The sequence below is a fragment of the Phacochoerus africanus genome, chromosome 6 (assembly GCF_016906955.1).
Source record: "Phacochoerus africanus isolate WHEZ1 chromosome 6, ROS_Pafr_v1, whole genome shotgun sequence".
Lineage (NCBI taxonomy): Eukaryota > Metazoa > Chordata > Mammalia > Artiodactyla > Suidae > Phacochoerus > Phacochoerus africanus.
In genome coordinates this window covers 18551761-18579445 of record NC_062549.1, presented here as the reverse complement: position 1 = coordinate 18579445, position 27685 = coordinate 18551761, and the positions used below count along the sequence as shown (strand labels likewise).

The window sequence follows — 27685 nt, the reverse complement described above, 5'->3', positions numbered from 1 at the left end:
GGAAAAAAGAAATAATGGGGCAGAATGATCATATATATATATATATACACACACACATATATATCTTTTGCAACTTTTAAAGGAATTTCAAATCTATAGAAAAGTTGTGAGAATATAATGAATACTCATCTAACCTTCATCTAAATTCACCAGTTGTTAAGATATGACATGACTGCTTTCTCTCTTTTTATCTAGTCATAAACTCACATTCATCAAATACTTTCCTTCTGGTTGAACTATTTGAGAGTGGTATAGAAATATTTCATCCATAAATATTTCGGCATATATCTCCTAAATGTTAAGAACTGCCTCCTACATAACCACATTACAAATTCACGTTCAGGAAAACTAACACTGATGGAATACTTTTTATCTAATACACAGTACATATTCAAATTTTTCAAATTTGTCTAGTAATGTCTTAGATACTTTTACTTTTCCAACCCAAGATCCAATTGAGGGTCACATGCTGTAGCTATTATGTTATTATGTTGTTTAACATACATTTTATATATATATATTTTTTGTGTGTGTATGTGTGTGTCTTTTTGCCTTTTCTAGTGCCGCTCCCACAGCATATGGAGGTTCCCAGGCTAGGGTCCAATCAGAGCTGTAGCCGCAGCCTACACCACAGCCACAGCAATGCCAGATCCGAGCCGTGTCTGCGACCTACACCACAGCTCATGGCAAGGCCAGATCCTTAACCCACTGAGCGAGGCCAGGGATGGAACCTGCAACCTCATGGTTCCTAGTCGGATTCATTAACCACTGAGCCACGACAGGAACTCCTATATAATATATTCTTGAGCTTCTGAAGAAGTGTCCTTGCTTTAATCTGAAGCGTGTCCTTCTTTATCTTTTATCTTCTTTAACTTTTATGAAATTACCATTTTTGAAGAGGCCAGGCCAATTAGGTTGCCGAACATCCTTTTATTTTGGATTTGTGGGAATGTTTCCTCATGATTACATTCAGGTTAGTTAAACATTTCTGGTAGGATGCTATACAGTTTACATATGGGGTCTTTTGTGCTTTAGTAATAGCAGGAGGCACATGACGGCCAGTTTACCTCACACTGACAATATATTAATCTCTTGGTAATGGTTGGTGGCCCACTAGATGGCTTTAACATAAAAGTTAAGTAGTAAGTACTCTATGGCAGGATGTTTTGAAGTTCTATGAATATCCTCTTCAAATATTTTACTCCATGGCCATAGAAAATGCTGATAATGGTGGTTTTTTAATTTCAGTATTATCTCTACATTTTTTTAAAAAGATGACATTCTTTTCTAAAGAAGAGCTTTTCTTTTTCCAGAAACGAGAGGGCAATTATAACCAGTTAAAAATAGTTTTTGGACTATCACCATGGGCTCACAGATTTTTGGTTTTTATTCAAGGTAAGCCATCATTATGACCATTCATTTCAAGGTTCACACAGTCCCATATTTGGTCAGCAGGTACCACTTCAAGATGCCTCTTATGTTCTTCTGATATTTCTCTATCACTTTTTGAGCAGTGCTTTACTTTCCTGTTACTTATTATTTTACTATTATAAATAATAATCTCGTTCATGTGTATACTCCAAAATAACCTTGCGTTCTTTCTCTGCCCTAGACCTAGAATCAACCACTTCTCTATGGAGACCACATTCCTTTTAATAGGGAATGGCACCTAGGAAATAAGATCTGGGCACTAGTTGTGCCTACTTCTACTGGTATTGTCACTTTATTTTTTTGAATATATAAAATCAACACGATAAAAAAGTTAAAGTAAAAAAAATTGTTTTTAAAGGTATTCTTTAAAAAATCTCATTCTCTTCCCTACTCCTTCCATCTTTTTGTGCCCATGATCTAGTAAGTAACCAATTTCATTTTCTCATTTATTCTTCTGCAAAAATATATACATATATGTATATGTAAATATGCACATGAATAAATGCATACGAAAAAGTAGCATGCTACCTATATTCTTTTTCACCTTGCTTTTCACTTAGCAATATAACCTGGAAAGCATTACTTAGTAAGTCACACGATATCTGTCACTCCTTTTTTTATAACTGCACAGTATTCAACTAAATAGATATAGCATAATTTAGCCAATTTCCTATGAATAAGCCTTCATTTATTTCTATTACTTAATGAGTATAGATAATGTGGAAACAATAATCTTATGTATGTGTACTTTCAAGGTAAATTGCTATAAATGAGATTGCTGGATCAAGCATGAATCTCCTCATGTATGTATTTTTGTTGAATGTTAATTCTCAGGATTCCTTGTGGGTTGCACTATTTTGTGTTCCCACCAGCAATGTCTGAGTGCCCATTTCCCTATGCCATGACTATAAAATGTGTTGTCATAAACAATGAGGTCCTACTGTATACCACAGGGAACTATATCCTATCACCTGTGATAGAACATGATAAAAAATGAGAAAAGGAATGTATATATATATATATATATACATGTCTAACTAGGTCACTCTGCTGTACAGCAGAAATTGACAACACTGTAAATCAACTATACTTTAAAAAGTCTTAAAAAATGTGCTGTCAAAATTTTTTGACAAATTACCTAAAATTATTTAAGTAATTTACACTGGAACCTAATAGCCTTGTAATTAGGAAAAACAGTATTACTATTTTTTGTTTGTGTTTTAGAAATAACGGTTCCTAAAAACATGTGAAAGTACAATCAGAAGTAGGAGTTTTAAAGTTCTTGTGATTTTATACCCAAGGTCATTTATCCTTACATGATGATACTGCTCCCATACACGTTACTTCAGAGGTCAAGTGAATAGTGGAAAATTATTCTATCATTCATGCAAAGCAAAGGTAACAAACTAGCCACTTTGATAAAGCATAAGTAATTTACTTATGCATTATTTAAACTAATAATAGAACACACAAGGGTCTTGAACAGTTGATTTAACTTCATATTCTGGAATGATTTCTAAATTATTCCTCCAGCAGCAACTATAAAGATAATAATTATAACCAATATTGACAGCAACTGGCACTTACTGTGCCAGGGCCTGGTATAAGCACTCTACAGATGTTATCTAATGCTTAGAACAATCTTATGAAGTAGGCACAATTATTATGTCCATTTCACAGATGAAAAAACAGAGATAATAATGGCCACAAAAGTAAATAAATGGTGGATCGTGGGTTTGAACTCAGGCAGTCTGATTCCAAAGTCTGGACTCAACTATTTTATCATACAACTTTTTAGTGTTTCATTATATTATGCTGGAGAGAAAAGCTAAATACTCACATCAGCATAATACAGTTACACTTAAAATTGTTTATTTGTTTTCAAGTATTTTTAGCTGAATAAATTCTGAGTAGGAGTAAGTATTCTAAAGTTAAATCATAAGAAATAATTAGCAATCAAAGCTATGCTATTAATCCATGATTCATAGAAGCTACAGGTCACATAAAAAGTAAACTCAATACTTTTTTATAGTTCATGAAATCAATTAGTACCTTCAATTTAACAGGGACTCTAATTATAGTTTCTTGTTCATGAGAAAGCAGATTATAGTTCCTTGTTCCAAAGAAAGCAGTTATTAAAGTGAAAATATAGAACTTAAAGACTTTTGATTTTTAGTCCAATGATGGCTCACTTTATGATTTAAAATAGAAGCAATTGTTATTATAGCGCATTCACTGTAAAAATGCCAAAAAAAAAATCCATAAATTGACATGGAATTATTGAAAACAAGTACGATAATAATTTAAAAATGAGAGAAAATATTTAATTGAAAATTTAAGAGGCATCACAAATGACTTACTTCATCTGGGAAAAGATGCAACCTCTGCATCATAGTTCTTCTGTGAAGGTTTTTTGGCAACATGCCATAAATAGCTAGTTTTACAATCTGAAAAACAGACACACAGAGGACTCAGTAAGAAAAAGTGACTGGAGATATAAACACAGAGACAGTGATGGAAACAACTGGGCTCAGACTCAATATGAATATGAAAGGAACAAAATGGAGACCTAATTAGACATGTGGCAGCAACTGAAAAGGAACTTTTATTACTAAGAACATTACAATTTTCTTTGGGCTTTATTTGCTTATTTTTATTTAGAAAAGCAACAAAAAAGAGAAAAATAACCTGTGTGTGTGCCATGTGATGGAATATGAAGACATTCTCAGAGCTTATATAAGAATCTGTGGCTCAAGCAATCTATCACACACAGGTTAGAGCAGATTCTAGGGAGGTTTAATCTGGTTTCCTCCAGGTGGGAGAACAGGAGGCTTCCAACTCCTAAACTAAACCTGACCATACAGTCACGAGACTGACTCTGTAAGTCACAAATCTGTAACACTGGTCATGGTTAACATTCATTGAAAACTTAACATGTGTACCCCAGTCACCGCATTACATTTGTTACCTTGCTTACAAGGCTAAGTCCCACTTTACAGATGAGAAGACAAATTTTAGTGAGGTTACAGAACTCCTCCAATTTCATGTATCTAAGGTGGTGGTGGCTTCCTTGGATTTCAAACAAGGCAGGCTTACTGGTACATGGAATCGCACCTATAATGTGTTTCTCTCTATAACCTTCAGGAAGACAAAGTTCCATCTCCCTGCCATACGCATTCCACAGATGGCAAACTAAGCTTTCCATGATTTACTTTCCCACTTTTAAGTTTATCCTCATTGTTGATCTGAATGTGATTTTAAGCATCTGGTTTTTTATGCTTTTTTGTTGGGGGAGGGGGCGCACCTGCAGCACATGGAAGTTCCCAGGCTAGGGGGTGAATCTGAATCAGAGCTACAACTGCTGGCCTACACCACAGCCACAGCAACGCAGATCCTTACCCCACTGAGCGAGGCCAGGGATCGAACCTGCATCCTCATGGACACTAGTTGGATTTGTTCCACTGAGCCACGACAGGAACTCCCTTTAAGTGTGTTTTGTTAAGAGAAGGCCACGCAGTGCTACCCTGTGCTCCATAACTTCCCGGGGGCCTCCTGGTATATAGTGTGTACAAATACATGCAAACTTTTCATGAAAGTACTAACAGATATTTGGAGTGTCAAACTGGTTTTTATCATCTGCACTCATGTTTCAAGGGTCTAATTTGGCATGTATTAAACTAAACCCACCAAAACAATACACGATACAACAGAACTGCACTATAAAGGATTTCCTGATCCTTTTATTTTCTTATTAAACCAGACTACAAAACCTTAGTATGTGCAAAAGCTAATGGATCCCACATGTATTTTCCATTTATTTTCTATATTAGTGCTGTTAAGACTTTATGTTCTGGAGACTTTATTTAAATAGAGACTATACTGTTAAAATTAAAGGCAATTAGAAATTCAGTGCCTGAATCATATAAGCCACGTTTCAAGTGGTCAGTTGTCACATGTGGCTAGTGGTTACTATGTTTGACGGTGCAGACAAAGAGCATTTTCATCACAGCAGAAATTTCTATTGGACAGCACCGATACCAGTCTTTAAAATTCTTCATGTTTTAAAAGTCTGTAATAGAAACCAACAGTGTTAAGGCTACTCAGCATCTTGTCTGGATAAGCAAGTCATTATATCCTCTGACTTCCACTCTTCATAGAAATTTTATTGTATTAGTAGGGTTACTTGGCATTTGGTTTTCATGTTCTTAAAAAATTTTTAAGAACAAAATATAAACTATAGGAGAGGGAATAAACATAAGAAAGGAATCATATTAGGAGAAAAATATAACACAAACTCTTAAGGAAACTACAATGTATGACAAGAGGGATAAAGAATATATAGAAAGGGCTGAATCAATATATTTGAATTTAGAATGATCTTTCATGTAATTATAAAAATATGTCAAAGTATTTAAAGATATACTAATAACTATTTATATGTATTAATCGTGTACTTTACAAATAACATTCCAAGATTGTACTAAAGATCAGAAGGATGCAATATGAAACAAATTCTCTTAAAAGCCGCATACACCAAGTATCGATTAGCAAATTACGTCTGTTGGGTAGAAGACCTAATGTTCAAAAAAAAAAAAAAAACACTGAGTGTCTGAATTGGAAGTAAAAATAACTCTTAAAAAAACCATTCTTTTTCAAAACATCAAAATTAAGACTTAAAAAAATCAAGATCTTTTAATGAGGTAACAATTCAAATGGATTTAACTCTAAGTATTTTATAAGTCATCATCAAACATTTGTAATGCATTTCAATATTTGTTCATAAATAATAATTTGAAAAAGTTTTTACAAGTGTTATCCAAAGCCAAATTCTTAACATCAAAAGCTGGACTATACTGCCTCCTAGTGTACAGTTAGCAGACTTGACAAACTAGAAAATAATTTTTAAAATATTTAAAAATATTTTTAAAGTATTAAAACTATAACGTTGTCAAAATGATGGTGTATGTTATCAGAAGCCTTAACAACAATTTTTTTGGTCGCATCTATGGCATGTGGAAGCTCCTGAGACAGGGACGGAAACTGCACCACAGCAGCAACCCAAACTGTTGCAATGACAACGCCAGATCCTTAACCCACTGTGTCACAAGAAAACTCCCTACAACTTAATGCTATTATTATATGCAACCCATATTAATAATCAAAATAGAGTACTTTATTTGACTTGTGATAATCTAAAAACACATGAAATTATAAAAGAGAACAATTAAATATTTCTTTAAAGAAGTCATTTCTGAGTTGTTTTTGTAAAATAGATTTAAATGATAAAAAGTAAAAATAAATAGTAAGGCATGGAACTTCAAAACTTTAACCAAGAAAGTTTTAGGCAATACTACACCAAAGAAATGGTTGTATCCTGACAACAGATATCTATTTTTATTTACCATTTTAGGGAAACATAAAGGAATGTCTTCTTAGTCTAACACTTTGCTTATTTATGAATGTATTTAAGTAAAAAGCTAAAACAGGTCCAAATGGGAAAAATGCTATCTAATTTATGAGTACAGCTTAAGACTGGGTATCTAGACTTAAGGAGGAAAAATAAAACTGTGAAAAGGTAACAGGAGGTTTTCCTTTTAGCTATACTGAGGCCTAGCATTTTGGTTAGGAACTTCTCCCAGTATATAACTCTAATGATAAAATAATAAATAAGTATTAGTGAAGTTAATAATATTGTTTTTAACATCTTTTTAAAAGCATGGCATTCTATAGTCTATTTCTTTTTTTTGTAATTTCTACTCTCTATTTTTTCTTTTTAAATTTCCTTTATGTTTAATTTGCTCTTCCTTTGGCAACTTCTTGAACTGGAGGCTTACATCATTTGTTTAACTCTTCTTTGCTGTCTTATGAATTTAAGGCTCTAAACATTTATTTAACCATGACTGTAAGTGAATTCCTTAGGTTTTCAAATTATCATTCAGTTCAAACTAATCTTTTTCACTTTGTTAATCTCTTACTAATAGGGATTTTTCTAGTTTTTTTCCTATTACTTATTTCTAGCTTAATTTCATTATGCTGATATTATACACTCTGTATATGATATCAATTTTGTTGAAACTACAATTATGGCTCAGCATGTTGTTTCTATAAATAGTCTATGTGTTTTTGAAAGGATATATTTTGCACCTATTGGTTACAGTTACACACACTTACACATATATAATTTATGTTACATTTGTAAATATCAAAAGTCACATTATTTTAATGAGTCCATTTTTAATCATGTTATTGAAATCCAATTGATCCTTGAACAACAAAGGTTTGAGCTGCACAAGTCCACTTAAATGCAGGGTTTTCCCAATAAATACAGTACCTTTATTTTCATTTAAAATAAAATAAAATAAAAGCATGACGGGAGGCCAAAAATAGAAGAAAGAATAAGAAAATGAGTCCTAGGGCCAGCATTTGCCTTAGGACATCAGCTTAGTGCAGGGCTTGGGTTTTAGAGGACTATGCCTTTCGGGTCAGGAGGTAGGATCAAGACATCCTCATACATCTAGATTTTCAACAGAAAGGCAATATCCAGGGTGCTGAGTAGAGAAATGAAAACATAGAAGTCTTTCCTAATAGGTAACTGCTAACTATGTGTCGTGAGACATGTTTCTAACAATCTTTTCTTAGCCTCTTTGCTTCTATTTTCTATGCTGAAAACTCCATCTTGTCCTGCTTTACTTTACCCCATATTCCTGCTTGAAAAAGAGTCGAAGTGCTGGTAAACGACTTAAGCTTAAGAACAAAGACCTGAAGGCATAAGTTATTCACAGGGTCAGCTGAATGAGGACATTAATGCGTTGGTCTAGGCATGCTGGACCTGTGCAGATAGGCATGCCATTTGCACAGCAGGATATGTCCTCTAAAGAAAAAGAGGAAGATGAGCCTCATGGCCCCAAGGGGTTTATGAGGGGTCATTAGCAGGATATATATTAGCAAGGAGAACAGAGGTGCAAACCTAGGCATGCCAGGCTGCTGAAGATAGGCGTGCCGTCTGCAGAAGCACAATGGTGATTCTCTAGAATGCTATGCATAGATAGCTGATGCCAAGCTTCCTCAATGCTAATGATTGTTAAATGCCTAAAGGTTAGAATAAAAGCTTAATCAGCAACCGGCTATGTGACTTCTAAAATAATTTAAAAAAAACCTATATCCTACACCTACAACCCCCTCCTCACTTGACATAATCCCAAAGAGCACAATAAAAGCTGTGTGGTTTCTTGAGGCAGGGCTCTTGGCCCAGGAGACCTTGAGTCCCCTGGTTCCCACCTTTAATTAAGATAAATGTCTCTGTCTTGTTTTATGTTAACTTTTTTCCTTAAGTTTCACAGCACCCGTACTTCAGCCCTAACCTGCTGAGCAACCATGAACCTGACTTCATGAGGCTCTGAGCCCCCAAATTCACCCTTTCTCTGGGAATCAAAATCTAGAGGTCTAAAGTATAACTTAAAGAGGTCTTAGATTGGTATGTATATAGCCCCATTCCCCTGTCAGAAGCTAAGTAAGTCTTTTCTGAGGAAATTCATTTTTAACATAGGTCTCACAAGTTCCCAGAGATGAGGTTTTACAAGGTACATATACTTCCCAAGTATCCTGAGCAGAAACAATAAAGAACCGCAAAGCCTACAAATATCAGACTTAGATATAAATGCCAAGAATTATTTTTAAGAAGCTTTTAAAAAATACAAGAGGAAGCCAAACATACAAAACAAAAGCTAAAGACTATCAAAACTGAGACCAGTGACTTAAAATAATCTTGAATATATCTAGACTACCATATCAAAAGCTCATGGTAACGACAAACCAAAAATCTACAATAGATACACATCCAAAGAAAAAGCAATTGATATGCACGGTATTGTATATGGAATGGATGGTCAACGGGGATCTGCTGTGTTGCACAAGGAAATACACCTGATGTCCTGTAACAACCTATATGGGAAAAGAATCTGAAAAAAATGGATATGTGTACATGTGTAACTGAATCACTTTAACAGCAGAAGTTATCACAACATCGTTAAGTCAAATATAATTCAATAAAACTTTATTTATTTATTTATTGTCTTTTTGCCTTTTCTAGGGCCGCTCCCGTGGCATATGGAGGTTCCCAGGCTAGGGGTCCAATCAGAGCTGTAGCCGCCAACCTACGCCAGAGCCTCAGTAACGCCAGATCCGAGCCACACCTGCAACCTACACCACGGCTCACAGCAACGCCGGATCCTTAACCCACTGAGCAAGGCCAGGAATTGAACCCACAACCTCATGGTTCCTATTCGGATTCGTTAACCACTGCGCCATGACAGGAACTCCCAATAAAACTTACTTTAAAAAGCTGATACAGCTATATTAATATTAGTATTAAAAAAATAGACAAGTTAAAAAGCATTATTGGAGATAAAGAAAGTCAGTACAGACTCTGATCGATTCTTTAGGAAGAGTATAATTCCAAACTTAAAGTCATCTAACACTATATCTTTAAACATAAAAAGCAAATACTGACAGAACTACTAGGAAAAATTAATAAATCCACAATTGGGATTTTAACAGAACTCTTTCAGGTAATTGATAAATCAAGCAAACAAAAAAGAAGTTAGTGAAACTCTAAGACTGGAACAATGTATTTAGCATATTTCATACAATGTATATATATAAACATATACAGAGGCATATGTCTTTCTCCCCAAAACATTCTCAGTGATCATATCATATTATAGGTGATCATGTACATGTCAAGAAACTAAAAAGAAAGGCATCAAAATTCTCTGACAAAATGCAAAATATGCTAAATTATAATTAGAAAAGCTATAGAATTGAATGATAATGAAATGATACTTATCAAAACTTGTGTGATATAGTGAAGAACTTACAATCCTGAGTGCTAGCTACTTTAGAAGACAGGAAAAATGGAAAACCTGGTGTCTGAACCAGTCGTTTCACAGATGATAAATAATAAAAAACAAATAAACTTACCGCCACTGGATCCTTCTGGTGAAGCTGAGCAGCTGTTACTTGTCTGAATCCACCTGGGTAGCTGTTAAAAGAAGCAAAGACATTAACATTGGGAGTAGGCTATGGTACAGCAGTCTTGATATAAACATTATTTTATATATAAAAACTATTTTTATTGTGCAACTGTACTTGTTTCTGGAAACTATGCTGTTCATCAATGTCTTAAAAATTAAGCAGTAATCTGTGCTATTTAAAATGCTATTCTCTAAAGTGGTCAAATTAGCAATCATTATTTCATAAAAAGTTCTACATCTTGGAAAATTTCTTTGCTAACTATTTATTTCCACTGCAACTTAACGTTCTTCATCATTCATTCACTCACTCATTCACACTTTCAGCCCAACATTCATGATAGTTTATCACTGCTTGAATTAAGAAAAAGTAAAGTGCCAAAATGTTTCACGTTCCCTGACAAATTAGACAAACTATATAAACTAGGGGTCGGGTTTACACTAAATACGGATAGACTATCTGCTTCTGAAGGTGAGTTAATACGCTACAGGTCGTGATCCTATTTCCTGTTAACAGGAAGTCATATTCTTGTTCTAAGTAATAAATATTTCATTGTGTTTATATCAAAAGTTTATACATAAAATGAATAAAATGGAGATTAAAAAAATATTTGGGATGGTACTGGAGGTATCGAAGTGACGTGAATGCCTCAGATTCAGGTATGGAATCTGGGTTGTGCCTGTGGTTACCAGTTCAATATGAGGCAACTCAATTTCATCTCTTTAAATATCAGTTTGTTCATATAAGAAAAATGACAACATCTGCCCTATCTCTCAGGATTTTTATAAGAGCCAAATGGGAAAATGTTTGTGAAAGTGCTTAAGAAATTTAAAACAAAAACAAAATACAGATGTAAGGTTTTTATTACACTGAATGGATGAATAAAGTCTAAATGATTTTCAAGGAATGGAAAAAGATGCAAAGGCAGTGGACTTTGTAAGAAAAATGAAGGATTGCCTAAATGTGATTCCTTTTATATGTTTTAACAAGACTAGAAAGCATTTTAAAGATGATTTAAAGAATCACACCTCAGAAATAAAATTTAAGAAAGCAAATTTAAAAGTTTGATGAGAAAGATGGATACATTTCATTTGTTCCATGGAATTTCAGAAAAAGAAATACCTGCCTAGGCTTCTATTCCGTATTCTTTCTCTGCAGGAAAAAGATACTTCACGACTTCTACACTAAAAATTATCTTTCTATTTTTAATACTAGGATGGCAAATTTTAAAGCATAATACGATTTGCATTATATTTCAGGAGTTGGACTTTATCCTAAAGGATTTAGAGAACTACTATAAAAATATGAGTAGGAGACTGCCTTGAGTAATGATATACTCAGTGATTTTTTTTTACCGGTGAAAAAGTAACTACATTTTTTCCTCCAATAGGGGACAGGCTAAATGAAGTAGAAGAAAATTTGCTTTAACTGTTAGCCAAAGATTTTTTTCCAATTCAAATTAATTCAGTAAACACTAAATAAATGCCTATTTATTTCTGAGTGCTGGGGACACACAGATAAAAAATATAACAGGATCCTGTTCTCAAAAAAAGTGACTGAATTCTATTTTGACATCTAACAGTAAGCTGATACTTATAACTCTTGTCAATACATTTTAAGTGATTAGAGACTCAGATGTTTAAGTTCAAGATGCACACATACCCATCTCATCCAACCTCTAAAACAATCAGAAGTGAATGTTTACGAAATATCTAGACAAAGGAGGTTTTTCTGAGACTGGGAAATAAAGAAAATTACGAAAGAAAAGAGAAATTTAATTATATAAAAGTTAAATAACCGTACAGCGAAAGACATCATAAAGTAAATTTATACTGAACAGAAACAGACTCACAGACTTTGAAAAGTTTATGGTTATCAAAGGGAACAGGTGGGGGTGGGAGGGAGGGTGAACTGGGGGTTTGGGATGGAAACGTTCTAAAATTAGGTTGTGATGATGGTTGTGAAACTATAAATACAATAAAATTCATTGAAAAAGGAGAGAAAACTTATAAAAAGTAAAAAATACCATAGTGAATTAACATTATTAATAGATGAAATGTTCAGAGAAAGTCATAAGGAAAGCATTAAGGCCTCATTATAATGCAAATGAAATTAAATGCCCAGTAAAGTAGCAGAGCCTTATTATTATTACATTATTTTTAATTATAATACTGTGAACAGTTTTATAATAAAAGACTTTTGTACTAGTATTAAGATAGTAAACTGGTGCTTGGAAATACCTAAAAATAATCATTCCTTTGACCATGAAATTCATTACATTTCTAAAGTTTTATTTTAAATAACCCTATATACTGAAAACACTTACTGGATCAAGATGTTTTCCAGCTTTGTATAAAAAGCCAAAATTTTAAATTGGAAAAACAGAGCAATGATTAAGTACGATACATTACATTGTGCACTATGACACAGTGATTAAAAATAATATTTATAAAAAGGCTTCTAAGAGTTTTATATAAAGTGAAAAAGGATATAAACTTGTATATATATATATATATTAAAATGTTTAGTCATAGGAATAAAGATGATTTTTACTTTTTTTAACCTTTTCTATATTTTCCAAAATTAGTATATTAAAACTTATATGACTAGAAAGTTAAATTTTGAATATATAATTGTAATAAAGTGTTCTAAGCCTAATAAAAATGGTATGTCCAAGGCGTAAGAGAAGCATCAACAGAAACATAGAAACAAAAGTGATTAACCCTACCGGGGATGAATAAATAGGGAAGCGTCCAGGTTTTAACAAAGAAATAGAGTTCTTAAAAACATTCCTGCCAAGGAGAACAACACATGCAAAGACAGAGAGGGAAGAAAGAGCAGTAAGTTGGCTCAAATGAAGATTCTGAGGCTGTATGCTAATTGGGTACCAGTAATCTGCAAAGATGTTTGGATTTTCCTCCATAGGTGAGAGACTCTACTGAGGGAGATATTACCAGCTGCTGGGTACAATACACTAGCTGGTCACCTCTGGCTGTGCTCTTATTTTCCTTCAATCACAGTAATGGTACAGGTATTACTGCTTTGAAATGTTATACTTTATGCTATTGTCTTTCTATGGCCGTACCCATGGCATATGGAAGCTCCTGGGCCAGGGAGAGATTGAATCTGAGCTGCAGCTGTGACCTATGCCACAGCTGCAGCAACGCGAGATGCTTTAACCCACTGCACTGGGTCAGGGATCGCACCCACACCTCCACAGCAACCAGAGCAAGTCCCTTTATATTTTTACCATACTATCTAAAATTTTCATGTTTCTTTCTCAATTACCTCTAAAATTTATAGAACTTGATTTATATACAGAGATTTGTCAACAGTAAAAATTACTAAAGATGGATGTGAATTTACTTTTTTATGTTAAACAAAGGCTTCATGAAAGTGTTTAAATGGAGGAGTGGGAAAAGGCTGGTTAACAGAAGCAAAAAGAGTTATTCCAAGCATTTAAGATCTACTTGAACAAGCCATGAAAAGAAACCAACAGCAATATCAAAATCTGCTTGTTTAAGCACCATTAGAAATAAAGAAATGATCTGGATCAAGAATGCAAGGTTAATATTTCTAAACATAATCTTGCATGATATTGAAGAAGGTATGCTTAATTAAATCTGTACACAACCTCAAACTGAGGGGTTAACTAACACATTATATGAGACAATCAAGATCTCAAAAGATCTTAAAAGGCTGGACATAAAATTTAACATGGAGTAAACTTCAGGTACTGCAGTTGGATTACAATGCAACTAAAACATACAGGAAGGAAGACACATGGTTGAACAGCAGCATGTTTGAAAAAGACTCAGAGGAGTTTCAGCTAACGGTGAACTCAACATAGCCCACAGCGATAGGGCCTCGAAGAAAACTTCTACTGCAACTGAAGACTGTGTAACTGAAAGATGGAGGAGTCATGTTATACCAGGAAACCATCAGAACACTGCCTGGTGACTGTATTTAGTTAAGAAAGATACCCAGTTAAGATATTTAGTTAAGAAAGATGCTGACAAGCAACGATTGCACCCAGTAAACAAGGACCAAGAAATAATGGAGATACATAAAGGGAAGCCATATAAAGAACTTTGAAGGACCTATACAGATGTTTAGTCTACAAAACAGACAGACGATTATGAAAGCTAGAGAAAAACAGATGATGACTCAATAGCATAGGGATCTTTCTAAACCTTAGACCATGTCGAAATTGCCTCATGAGCTAAGAGGTCACTATTATTCAAAGACTGCAGACCTGTAAGTTGCAAGGTATATTGTGGAGATTTTACTTATCTTACAAACTTGGGATCTCGCTCACTATTCTTTCAACATCTCATGTACTTTCAGATGATCAAGATGGTTCTGGAAATGGCAGTAAGATGAATTACAGGAAGAAGAAGGAAAGAAGTGAGAAGACTGGGTAAAAATGAGAAAAATCTAGATCAGAGAGGTTCTATGAAAAGCTTCCAGGAAAAACAAATAATGTCAGGTAATCACGAGTATTTAGTGTTTTGTGGTTTTTTGATTAAGTCACGTATGCAGAATGAGCAAAACTGCTGTTTTCTTAAATTCTGAAAATGCCTTTTTCTTTTATATAAGCTCAATAACATTCTTAAAGTAATACATTCAACCACCTATCTTCCCTGTCAAAGTATTATCTTACCCAGTATGTGAGGAGTATACTTTTTGTTCCCATTTGTTTCCAGAAAATGCAATGTGCCTTGTGTTCATTATGACAACATGATCTCCACAGTCACCTAGATTTAAAAGCAAGAGAGAAAGAAAGAAAGATTTTATATGAAAATACTTGACTTTAAGAAAATGTGGGCTTGGTTATTTATAAAACTTATCAAAGTACAAAAAAAACACTTCAAAAATATAAAGCGAATCATGCTTCTCTTTTACATAACATCTAAGTATAGAAAGAGTTGGCTAGACATTTGGAAAATCTCAACTCTACAAGGTAAACGAGAATTTAATAAGATGCCAATAATAACAATACATCTTTTAAAAGCAAACTACGGCTATTCCTATTAGCTCTGCCCACTTATGATTACACATCATTAAAATGTACTATTAATAGTTATACTTTACCACCTCTAAATATCTAATACAAATTTTCCCTTAAAAACGAGAGAAAATGAAAACAATATGCATAGAGATGAAGAAAGACGTTTTACCTATAGGAAAAATGAAAACAAATGCTGAAATATCACAATTGATTATTCTTCTTTTCAAATTCAGAGGACGACAGAGTACTATGATCTTATGCTTAACTACCAACTCAAGGTTTTCTCCAACCACATTTACCTAGTTACATTTAAACTGACTCTCTCAGCTATGAGTACACATACATTTGATGCAACAGACGACCTGAAAATTAAAATATATATGTTGGATTAGTTTTCCAGTGGAAAGTACCCCTAAGTCTGGCTGTTCATCCAATAAAAATCCTCAAAAGTCAACATGTAAGTTTTCAAGAGTCGCCATACATGACAAAGATGAGAAACATTTTTTTTTTTTAGGGCCGCTCTGGCGGCATATGGAGATTCCCAGGCTAGGGGTTTAATTGGAACTATAGCTGCCAGCCCACACCACAGCCACAGCAACATACAATCTGAGCTGTGTCTGTGACCTACACCACAGCTCATGGCAACGCTACATCTTTAACCCACTGAGCAAGGCCAGGGATTGAACCCACCACCTCATGGTTCCTAGTCGGATTCCCTAGTGCCACGATGGGAACTCCAAGTAAACAGAAACAAAGATTAAATGCCTATTCTACTAATAGAAAACAAAGTTCAAACAATTCTTAAAGCTTCTTTATTTGGGAAAAAAAAACACTGAAAAAATAAGAAATACAAATAAGTATAGTATATGGAAACTAACGATTATAAGATTCTATGCAGAGCTTTGAATTTGAATGACAGAATTTTCAGAGAGAAGTTCATAGTTTACATAGGACAAGGGTAAAGGAAAGAGGATAGAGTAGCTGCATTCTCCTCCTTAGAGGGTGAGGGAGTCCGGTGTGAAGCAAAGACCTGGGAAGCTTGCTATTAGTTGGCTGAAAGGAACGTTTCACAACTTACGACAAATTGAGTGACTCAAGTTCCTAAAAGCGACACAGAGTGGGCTACTGAGGCAACTGGGCGAATGAACCAGAAGAACAAAGAGCGTAAGAAGATAGCTATACAGTCTCAAATTACGCCAAAATTACTTTAGCTTTCATCCGGACATTTACACCTGAAGAAGCTAAAGTCTGTTCCGAGTTAAGTGATTTGTCAAAGCTCACATACCAAGGTATTTAGCACCCTGCTCAGGCTCTTTCTGTGACTTCCATTTGGAGGAAACATGGACTCTAACTTTCTGCTAAAGCTAAATTTATTTTGAAATGTTGTTTAAACTTTATTTTTTTTAATATTTTATCTTTTTTAGGGCCGCACCCATGGCATACCGAGGTTCCCAAGCTAGGGGTGGAATCAGAGCTACTACTGCCAGCCTATACACCATAGCCACAGCAACTCGGGATCCAAGCCACATCTGTGACCTATACCACAGTTCACGGCAATGTCGCATCCTTAACCCACTGAGAAGGCCAGGGATTGAACCTGTGTCCTCATGATTTGTTTCCTAGTCAGATTTGTTTTGCTAGTCAGATTTGTTTCCACTGAGCCATGATGGGAACTCTGAAATGTTGTTTAAACTTTAAATATGGAGAAAGCATTTTGAGCCATTCAAAATACATCTTTAGAGATCTAAAAGGATCTTTCAAGAGACATTGGAAAGAATACCACAAATTAGGTGCAAATTATGTTTTTTAAGCTCTAAGGTATGAACACCTAATCTGGGAAAAATTATTCTCCCTTAATAACATGTGCCAGATCTCTAGTATTTAATAATTCTTAGAAGCTCTTCTCCACTGCCTCTAAATAAAATCAATCAGCAACTAAATCTTTGTTTTTAACTGCATAACATGTTAAAACAAAAACCAAAATTATGATTAAAGGCTGAAATCCTGGGTACAGTGCAATCATTTCCATCTAAATTTCTGTTAAGCCAAATAAATAGATATTATTTCAGTTTACATTTTAATTAAAACATTTTACAACAGGCACCAAATGTATACAGACTGAAACTCTACTGCCTGATCAATATGTTGGAAGAGAAATTAATATCTTTCAAATTAAAAAACTTTTTTAAAAAATTAAAGTTCAGTATGCAATTTTTAGAAACAGGAATTGTGAGTTTATTTACAAAAATTTATCATCTTAGATTTCTGACCTATTTAACTTCCTTTTATATCAGGTGCTACATTAAATGGCAAAATAAAATTCAAACTAATGCAAACAAAGTGAAAATTCAAAAGTTCTATGTCAGGGAATCTAAGGTCTCATCATGTGTTACACTCTCAGGGACGCTTCTCAGTCCTGTGGCCTCAGTGTTTTGGTGCATCGTCTGCTCTGAGCCAGAACTAATCTCTACTTTTTCTTCAAAATTGCCTGAAAGGAGGGGAAGTAACATTTATTCAATAGCTTCCACATGCCAGGTGCTGAGGTAGGCATTTTATATTCATTTCCTAACACTGAAAAAAATCTCACAGTCATCTTCTTAAGTTGGATTTTTCTACCTCCTGCTTCAAACCATCTTTACTTTTTAAGGAGGAAGCTGAATCAGAAGTTAAACATCTTGGCTAAAAGTATATGGCTAGTTAATAGTCAAGTTAAGACTTAAATCCAACTCTAGCGCCTTCAAAGACAGCCTTAGCCTGTTCACTACCACCAGGATGGAAAGAAGTGGGGGGTGGAATGCCATATGGAGGTAATGACATCACTTTTCAATTCATCACATGTCTTTTCTGCTAGGTTCTGAGGAAAGCTCAAAAATCCTTTTCCACATACTGCTCTGAGGTTCAAGGTATTTGCCACCTCTGAACCTCACCACATGCCAACTCCTCAGCAAAGTGTTCAAGGAGACCTACAGCTCAGGCTCAGATTTTCCAGCCTTATTTACCAGTTCTTTCCCACACCACCATGTGTACGAGGGAGGCCACACTACTTGCTTTGCTTGCTATTTCCTGAAGCATTATCCCATTATTTCTAGTTCTCTCTCTCTCTCCCTCACTCTCTCATGCATACACACAGGCATTCATAACCCTCTCCCATATCTCTCGTCTTTTTTTCCCTTCCACTAGCAATGCCCTCCTAATTTATCTTTACTTGTTAATCTTTACCCATAGCATTTATTTATTTTTTTAAAATTTTTATTATTTATTTGTCTCTTCTAAGGCCACACCCGAGGCATATGGAGGTTCCCAGGCTAGGGGTCTAATCAGAGCTGTAGCCTCGGCCTATGCCAGAGCCACAGCAACGCCAGATCTGAGCTGCATCTGCAGTCTACACCACAGCTCACGGCAACGCTGGATCCTTAACCCACTGAGCAAGGCCAGGGATCAAACCTGCAACCATATGGTTCCTAGTCGGATTCGTTAACCACTGAGCCACATGGGATCTCCAACCCATAGCATTTAAGTTCAACATAAATACCAAGTTCCAACAATGTATTAGTCCTTCTTCCATAAAGTCTCTCCTAACACAAGATGACCGAACTTCTCTCATGACCTGATTTAACTCTATTTTGGTGATTTTATTCCTTCTAACTAGATTATAAGCTCCCTGTTGAAGACTCTTAATTATATAATGAGATAGCTACCAATCACAATAAATGTTAAAAAAAAAAAAAAAAATCCCTGGTGTTCACTTTAATGGAGATACAGCTTGTTCTGTCATCTCTGGCTCCCACCCAATTCCTTTCTTAGCTTTTCTAGAAGATGCACCTAGTTCTGATCTTAGAAATTTGACCATTCAAACTCAGTCTCATCTTGTCAGACATCAGTCAAGTAGATTCAGATGAGGGCAACCGTTAAGTTTGGTGGGAGTCTTGGGCTCTTCCAGAATTTATTTTATAGTCTTTTTCTATTAATTAATTAACTAGTCCACTCACTACTTACTATGTACATACTAATGTCAGGTACTGTTCTTGAATAGAGCAATGAATGTAACTGAAGCCCCTGCTGCAAAGTATCTTACGTTCCAGCGGAGAGAGCTAGACACTAAACAAGTAGCTAAATATACAATAAGCCAGGGGTTGATAACATAGGGGGATGCAGAGTAACCAGGCAGAACTCTTATTAGCTGGTAATAATACTTAGCTGGTAAGCGTGTTAAGTTTTCATTTCTTTGGGATCAATGTCCAAGAGTGCAGTTAATGTTCTGTATGGCAAGCTCATGTTCAGTTTTATAAGAAACTGCCATGCTCTTTTTCAGACTGGCTGTACCATTTTACATTCCCACAAGCAACGTATGAATAATCCAGTCTCTGCATCCTTAGCAGTATTTGCTGCTGCCACTATTTTAATTTTAGCTATTCTGATAGATGTGAGGTAAAATTTCATTGTGGTTTTAATCTGCATTGTCCTAATGGCTGAGGATTTTTTTTAGGTTTTTCTTTCTTTTTTTTTTGTCTTTTCTAGGGCCGCACATATGGAGGCTCCCTGGCTAGGGGTCTAATCGGAGCTGTAGCCGCCAGTCTACACCAGAGCCACAGTGATGTGGGATCCAAGCCGCCCATCTGTGACCCACACCACAGTTCCTTAACCCACTGAGCGAGGCCAGAGATTGAACCCACAACCTCATGGGTCCTAGTCAGATTTGTTAACCACTGAGCCATGATGGGAACTCCTGGCTGGGGATGTTTTTAATGTTCCAACTGGTCATGTATTTTGCTTATTTTCTAATTAAATTGTTTTTTTTTAATGGTTGATTTTTGAGAGTTTTTGATACAATCTAGATCCCAGTCCTTTGTTAGCTTGCAAAAATTTTCTTTTACTTTGTCGCCTGTCTTTTCGTACCCTTCACAGAGTCAAATTCCTTCCAATAAGCTCTTTGCTTTAGCTCAGTGGTTTTTAAACTCCTAAAAGGGTGACTCAGAGGAGCAAGGATCCAGGATCTTCTCCCTCTTTCGTCCAGGGTAGCACTGCTTTTATATACCAGGGCTCCTTATAAGACTTGGTTTGAGAAATGTCTGAAAAATAGCTATTCTAATTTTAGTTATAAACAACAAAGTTGGGCTTTGGCCTTGATCTTTGTTTCCAGTCTTGCAGGATGAATGTCCAAATGCCTGTCTTCAAGGTTATTTTGGCATCCCTGGACTTCTGCACAGCCAATGTGACAGATAAATCATGTTAAGTTACCACAAAATCTACCGAGTATAAAGATGCTGTGACAGTAACAAGGTGTGTTCAAATTTATTGGTAATGTGTAAATATTCACTTCCAAAAGAGTTAAGTACTCTAGAAATAACTTGGAGCAAATCTTCTTCAGTACTTTGTAAAATTATATTCTAAGAGTGAGCTGGAGTTCCCATCGTTGGCGCAGTGGTTAACGAATCTGACTAGGAACCATGAGGTTGCGGGTTCGATCCCTGGCCTTGCTCAGTGGGTTAAGGATCCGGCATTGCGGTGTGCTGTGGTGCAGGTTGCAGACGCAGCTCAGATCTGGCGTTGCTGTGGCTCTGGCGTAGGCTGGCAGCTATAGCTCCGATTAGACCCCTAGCCTGGGAACCTCCATCTGCTGCAGGAGCGGGCCAAGAAATGGCAAAAAGACAAGAAAAAAAAAAAAGAAAAGAATGGGCTGAAGAATAAATGTGCAGTTAAGACTGTAAAATGTAGGAGTTCCCTTCGTGGCTCAGTGGTTAATGAACTGGACTAGGAAAAATGAGGATGCGGGTTTCATCCCTGGCCTCGATCAGTAGGTTAAGGATCCAGTGTTGCCATGAGCTGTGGTGTAGGTCACAGACGAGGCTCAGATCCCACGTTGCTGTGGCACAGGCCAGCAGCTGTAGCTCCAATTCGACCCCTAGCCCAGCCGGGGAGCTTCCACGTGCTGTGGGTGTGGCCTAAAAGCAAAACAAACAAACAAACAAACAAACCCCAAAAAAATCCAAATTGCAAAATTTAAATGATGCACAGTTAACATGTGAAAATGTTAAAGAAAGGTTTCCCTCTGCTTCTTTTAAAAGCTCATATTCTCCTCCTTTAAAAGCTCATATTGTCTCCAATCTGTGGGCAGTGAAAAGAATACAGTCCTCATGAAGAATAAGTCATAATCCAAAAATCACCACATGCCCTTTCTTTTCATTTGTCAATGAAAAATAAAATGTTCAAAAAGCTCTCAAGTCCCTAATTCAGGAGTGCAGCCCCAATTAGAAGGAGGGAAGCCCTAATTAGGAGGAGGGAGTTCCTGTAATGAGGTTCAAATATCATGCATGTTATGTATTTGGTCAAATGGATTTTGTGAGGTCTTGCGGCAAACCAATTTTATAAGGTTATTTTATTTTATTTTTTTTTGTCTTTTTTGCTATTTCTTGGGCCGCTCCCGCGGCACATGGAGGTTCCCAGGCTAGGGGTCGAATCGGAGCTGTAGCCTCCGGCCTATGCCAGAGCCACAGCAACGCAGGATCTGAGCCGCGTCTGCAACCTACACCACAGCTCACGGCAACGCCAGATCGTTAACCCACTGAGCAAGGGCAGGGACCGAACCCGCATGGTTCCTAGTCGGATTCGTTAACCACTGCGCCACGACGGGAACTCATGGTTCCTAGTCGGATTCGTTAACCACTGCGCCACGACGGGAACTCCAGGTTATTTTTTTTACTGGAAAAAGTGGTCTGGGTCAAGGCAGAAATGCTATGGAATTAGAAAAGAATTCCCTCCTTTTACAAAATTTGGGAGGAGGTGGAATCAGTAGCAGCCACCTCATTTCTCCCTAAAGTATAGTACTTTTCTGCCCTCTGAATTAAACTTCTGCTTTCTTACAAGCAAGTCATTACTGATGAAGTATTCTTTATTGATAAATAAACACTATGCTAGATAGAACACCAGAAGGGCTTTGGTGGCTGCCTGTCAGGCCATTCATTTCTGGTAATGGAGAACTGTTTTTCTATGAAATTAGAAATTTACTTTTTAGAGCCTGAACTGAATTTTTGTTTCACTATACTTAATATATAGCTTAGTCAGCAAAACTTTAGACTTCTCATGTCTGTAAGATATCATTAAAATCAAAACATAAACTTCAAGCAATTTTCAAATATGTTAAGTTCTCATACCATTGGTTTAATCAGCATTTATTAAGTATGTTTCATGTGCTCATAGTCACTGTAGACATGCTTATTTGAAAACTGGCGTACAATTTCCCAGGAAAATATTACAAATGATAGCCATATAAACAGGAATGGCTATAAAAGTTAACATTTAGATGTATGATAATGGCATTTGGGTTACACAGGAGAATATCTTTATCCTTAGGAGACATATGTTGAAGTATTTAGGAGGAGATAAAACAATATCTATAATTGATTTTCAAATGATTGGGTTAAAAAAATGTGGTAAAATATTAACAATTGTGTAATCTAGGTGGATGATATAAAGGAATTCACTGTACTATTCTTCAAACTTTTCTGAAATTTAATTCTGAAAATTTTCATAATAAAAGTTTAAAAAAGTAAAGGACAAACACTCAGTGGAAAAATGGGAAAAAGAAATGCATAGACATTTCACAGAATGGGAAATGATTAAAGGCCAATAAATAAATGAAAAGATACTCAACTCCATGTGCAATCAGGAAAATGCAAATTAAAACCACAAAAATAAAGCATTTCACACCTACCAGAGCAGTCACAATTAAAATGAATAAAAATATCAATGTTACCAAGATGAGGAATAATGAAAACACTGGAATGCGGCTGGCAGAGACATTTGCATAAAGACTAACTAGGTTCCCAAGCAGCTTTGAACTCTGTAATTCCTGTCCCATGGACTGACCTCAGAGAAATTCTTCCACATGTACTACCAGAAAAAGGTACAAGAATATTGACAGCAATTTTTTTGTGATGGCAAAAAAAGAGGGAAAAAACCCCAAATGCTCAGTGTATAGGTATTCATTTCACCATCAGTATTATTTGTTTAAAAATATTATCTATATTTATATATAGATAGATGAATATACTCCTATATATCTACCTACTATCTGTATCTCTGTATACTTCATATTTCAAAATAAAGGTAAAAATCTGATTAAGTGCAAAAAGTGTTGCTGACAGGTCAAGCAAGATGGAGAGTAAGAGCTGACATTTGATCCTGCAGGGAAGACAGGAAGTGCCTTGGAAAGTGAAGTCAATCAAAACCACCTATAATAAGCAGAAGGCTTTTAGTATGAAAGCAACTGTTTTGTTTTGGAAAAAGGACACAGAAAAGCAAATCTATTAATTTAAAACAGTGAAAAATAAACTTCCCATGCCTAGCTAACTGTATTTTTTGGGGGAAAGCGTTTTTAGAAGAGAGGGTAAGCTTATTTGCTCATGTTCAAAAGCGCTCTATCTAAATGTATGTTGTCACATGAAGTGAATTTGTAGTCCAAATCAGGATATTTCTTTTTTTTTTCTTTTTTCTTTTGTCTTTTTAGGGCCACACCCGCGGCATATGGAGGTTCCCAGGCTAGGGGTCTAATCGGAGCCAGGCCACGCTACAGCCACAGCAACGCCAGGATACGAGCCGAGCCGCGTCTGCGACCCACAGAACAGCTCACTGATCGAGACCAGGGATCAAACCTGCAACCTCATCGTTCCTAGTTGGATTTGTTTCCGCTGGCCACAACGGGTACTCCCAAATCAGGATATTTCTGAGAGTGGAAGGAAGGGCTACTGATAATTTTGCTGGAGTAATGGCAGCAAAAAATGGTGCTGTTGCAGGCAAACTGGTCAGTATGGTTTTCCTATGAAGAAGCCAAATTCACCTTAGTGCCCTAATAGGTTTGTAGCAAGAATGGAAGGGATCCTCAGGAAAAAAAAGAGATCCTAAAAGGAGCTAGTCAAATATCTTCAATATTCTATTCCGACATCAAAACTATGGTTACTAATATGAGGTTTACTCACTCAGTTGATGATACACAGGTTTATGCAATCCTTGAAGTTTAACTGAGGCTATGGCAGCAAGTTTGCCAGGGGGCTGCATTTTCCCATCTAGGAGATACCAAACTCGAGCAAACGTGGCCCATTGCTTGAAAAGACAGAAGAGGAAACAAAGAAAATTCTAATTAAAATGGAAACAATTAAGTTTGTTATGAAACATCACGTCATCTACAGTTAATGTCAATAATCATTATGAAAAAAGATTCCACATTAATGTTTTTGTTTTGTTTTCATTTCTATTTCTAGAAAAGGTGGAGTTTTCCTCATTATTCTGCAGATTAACAGAGTACTCCTTCCTGCCCGCTTTTCTATTACAACTTTTTTTTTGTCTTTTGTCTTTTTTGTTGTTGTTGTTGTTGCTATTTCTTGGGCCGCTCCCGCGGCATATGGAGGTTCCCAGGCTAGGGGTTGAATCGGAGCTGTAGCCACCGGCCTACGCCAGAGCCACAGCAACGCGGGATCCGAGCCGCGTCTGCAACCTACACCACAGCTCACGGCAATGCCGGATCGTTAACCCACGGAGCAAGGGCAGGGACCGAACCCGCAACCTCATGGTTCCTAGTCGGATTCGTTAACCACTGCGCCACGACGGGAACTCCTACAACTATTATTTAATGCTCTATTAAAAACATTCCAAAGACATTATTTCCCTTTACATTATGACATATCTTTCATACCACAGAGAATAGAATCTGGAGGGGTAATTAGAAGCTCTTATGAAAGCAGAAGTTGTTTATGAAGGTCTTCAAAAATATTTTGAGATTAGATATATTACATTGATTGGCCAATTAGGAGCTGAAGACTTTCCAGGAGTTTAACTCCAAAGGAGGGTTAAATAACATGATGCAGCTGAAAAAGTATATATAGATGATGCTGAATACTTAAACTTTAAAAAACCGTCTTAGGAGTTCCTGCTGTGGCTCAATAGGTTGAGAAGCCCACATAGTGTCCATAAGGATTCAGGTCTGACCCCTGGCCTTGCTCAGTGGGTTAAGAATTCAGCATTGCTGCAAGCTGTGGGGTTAGGTCGCAGGTGTGGCTCAGATCTGGTATTGAGGTGGTTATGGCGTAGATTAGCAGCTACAGCTCTGATTTGACCCCTAGCCCAGGAACTTCCATTTCCCACAGGTGTGGGGTGGCAGGTGTGGCCATTAAAAAATAAAAACAACAACAACTACCTTATACAGACATCTTAGGCTACCTCAGGAATAGACCTCTGTCTGCAGTGTCCATCATTGCCTTAAAACTCCAAGAAAATTATAGGCCAGAAAGATCCTGATCAGATGCTTTTTCCATGCATATAAACAAGCAGTCAAAAAATGCTGGAAAAAATACAGATAGGCTAGCTGGTTTTATTTTAAATTCAATCATCATGAACCTCAAATCAGCCTACAAAACTGCAGATTGGTAACAATCTGCTGTTTTCCTGTTCTTTTTCTAGCCTCTATCCCATTCCCCTTGGACATCTTTTGTAAGGTTTATCTTTTATTTCACATATTTTGATGCCATTGCAAGTAGTACTGTATTTTTAAATTTCTGATTGTTCATTGTAGTATATGGAAATACACTTCATTTTTTTGTATCCTATAACCTTGCTAAACTCATGTAATCAATTCTAGTAGTTTTTTGTAAATTCCGTTTTTCATATAGATGATCATGTCCTTTACATATAAAGACAGCTTCTAGTCTATACATTTTCCACACTTCTCTCAGCTTATGAGCAAAAAAAAAAAAAAAAATCACAGAGAAGGAACTCTACAGGACAATCTTCTTTCTTCAATAAATTTTAAGGAAAAAAATAGCAATAGGAACCTATTTCTTAACAGACTTAAAAAAAAAACATAGCCACTTATTGCACTTTGGATCCTAATCCAATGGAAGAAACTTAAATATATTATGTATTTATATAACATACATATATAACTATATCATGTATTTATATAATAGATGATATATATATATATACACACACACATATATATATATGAGAAAATTAGAAAACTGAACATACTGGATACTAGATTTGACACCAGGGAAACGCTGTTAACTTCTCATTTAACTTTGATAAATGGTAATGGGATTATCTTTTTTTTTTACCCTTATCTCATAGGAAATATAATATTTACTGATGAAATAATATGAGTCTGAGATGTACCTCAAATTCATAAGGAAGAGAAGGAAATGAATGGGGGTACAGATGAAATGGTATTGCTATGAGTTTTTTGAAATTCAGTGATAGCTACTTTTACATATGGTTGAAATTCTCCATAATAAGTTAAAAAAACACCCCCAAAACCTCCTTACCTCAGTTCCCTACCAGCAGCTGCCTCATTCCTTTCCTTTGCAGCACAACAAACTTGCTTCCAATTAGTCTTTCCTCATTCTCTCTTCAACCTACTCCAGCCCAACTTTTGTCTTTCCACACCTATTACCTACTACTGCCTGCCAAAGTTACCATGACCTTCCTTACTAAATCCATTGGTCAATTCTGTCTTCAGTACAGTCCATCACTCCCCTCTCCTGGGTATTCTTTCATCACTAGATTTCTAGGACACCACCCTCTATTATTTTTTTCCTCTATCAGGCTGGTTCTCCTTTTCTCGTTTCTCAGTTCTTGGCTATCCTCTTTTTATTCATTTCCTCAAATACTTCATCCGGACCCCCAACTTTACTTATTTATTTAAAAGGTGTTTTTTTCTTTTTGTGCTCACACCTGTGGCATATGGAAGTTCCTGGGCTAAAGATCTAATCCGAGCTGCAGCTGCCCACCTACGCAATAGCCATGGGATCCTCAATCCATTAGGTGAGGCCAGTGATCTAATCTACATCTTCACAGAGAAGTTAGGTTCTTAGCCCTCTGAGCCACAACTGGAACTCCCAGACCCACAACTTTAAATGCCACTTCTATGCTTATGATTCCTTAATTCACATCTCCATCCTGAACTCTACACTTGTACTCAACTGCCCATTTGACATAGGCACTACAGTGTTTCATAAACCATGTGTAACAAAAGATTAGTTCTTTTCCAATCGATTGCAGGCCAAATACTGTGATAGAAAAAAACTTTGATAAAACAATTAAGATCCTGCCACAACGTCAAATTGCTAGGTTTTTGGTTTTTTTAATGTTTCATTTTACTTCCTGTATTTACCTCATCAGAGACAAGTAACAGTCCAAGGAAGGAATCACAGCTGGAGCAAG

At 36.1% G+C, this 27685-nt stretch overlaps 1 protein-coding gene across 1 annotated transcript in view; it reads right to left on the bottom strand.

The window, feature by feature from the left end:
• MRPL13 (mitochondrial ribosomal protein L13) overlaps positions 1-27685 on the bottom strand; it is a 64257-nt gene that overhangs the window by 35747 nt on the left and 825 nt on the right. Inside the window, exons 2-5 of the mRNA XM_047783348.1 lie at positions 24448-24571; positions 15125-15218; positions 10411-10471; positions 3792-3878 (exon numbers count right to left, since the gene is read on the bottom strand). Coding sequence (XP_047639304.1) covers positions 3792-3878; positions 10411-10471; positions 15125-15218; positions 24448-24571 — 366 coding nt within the window. The remainder of the gene's footprint in view (positions 1-3791; positions 3879-10410; positions 10472-15124; positions 15219-24447; positions 24572-27685) is intronic.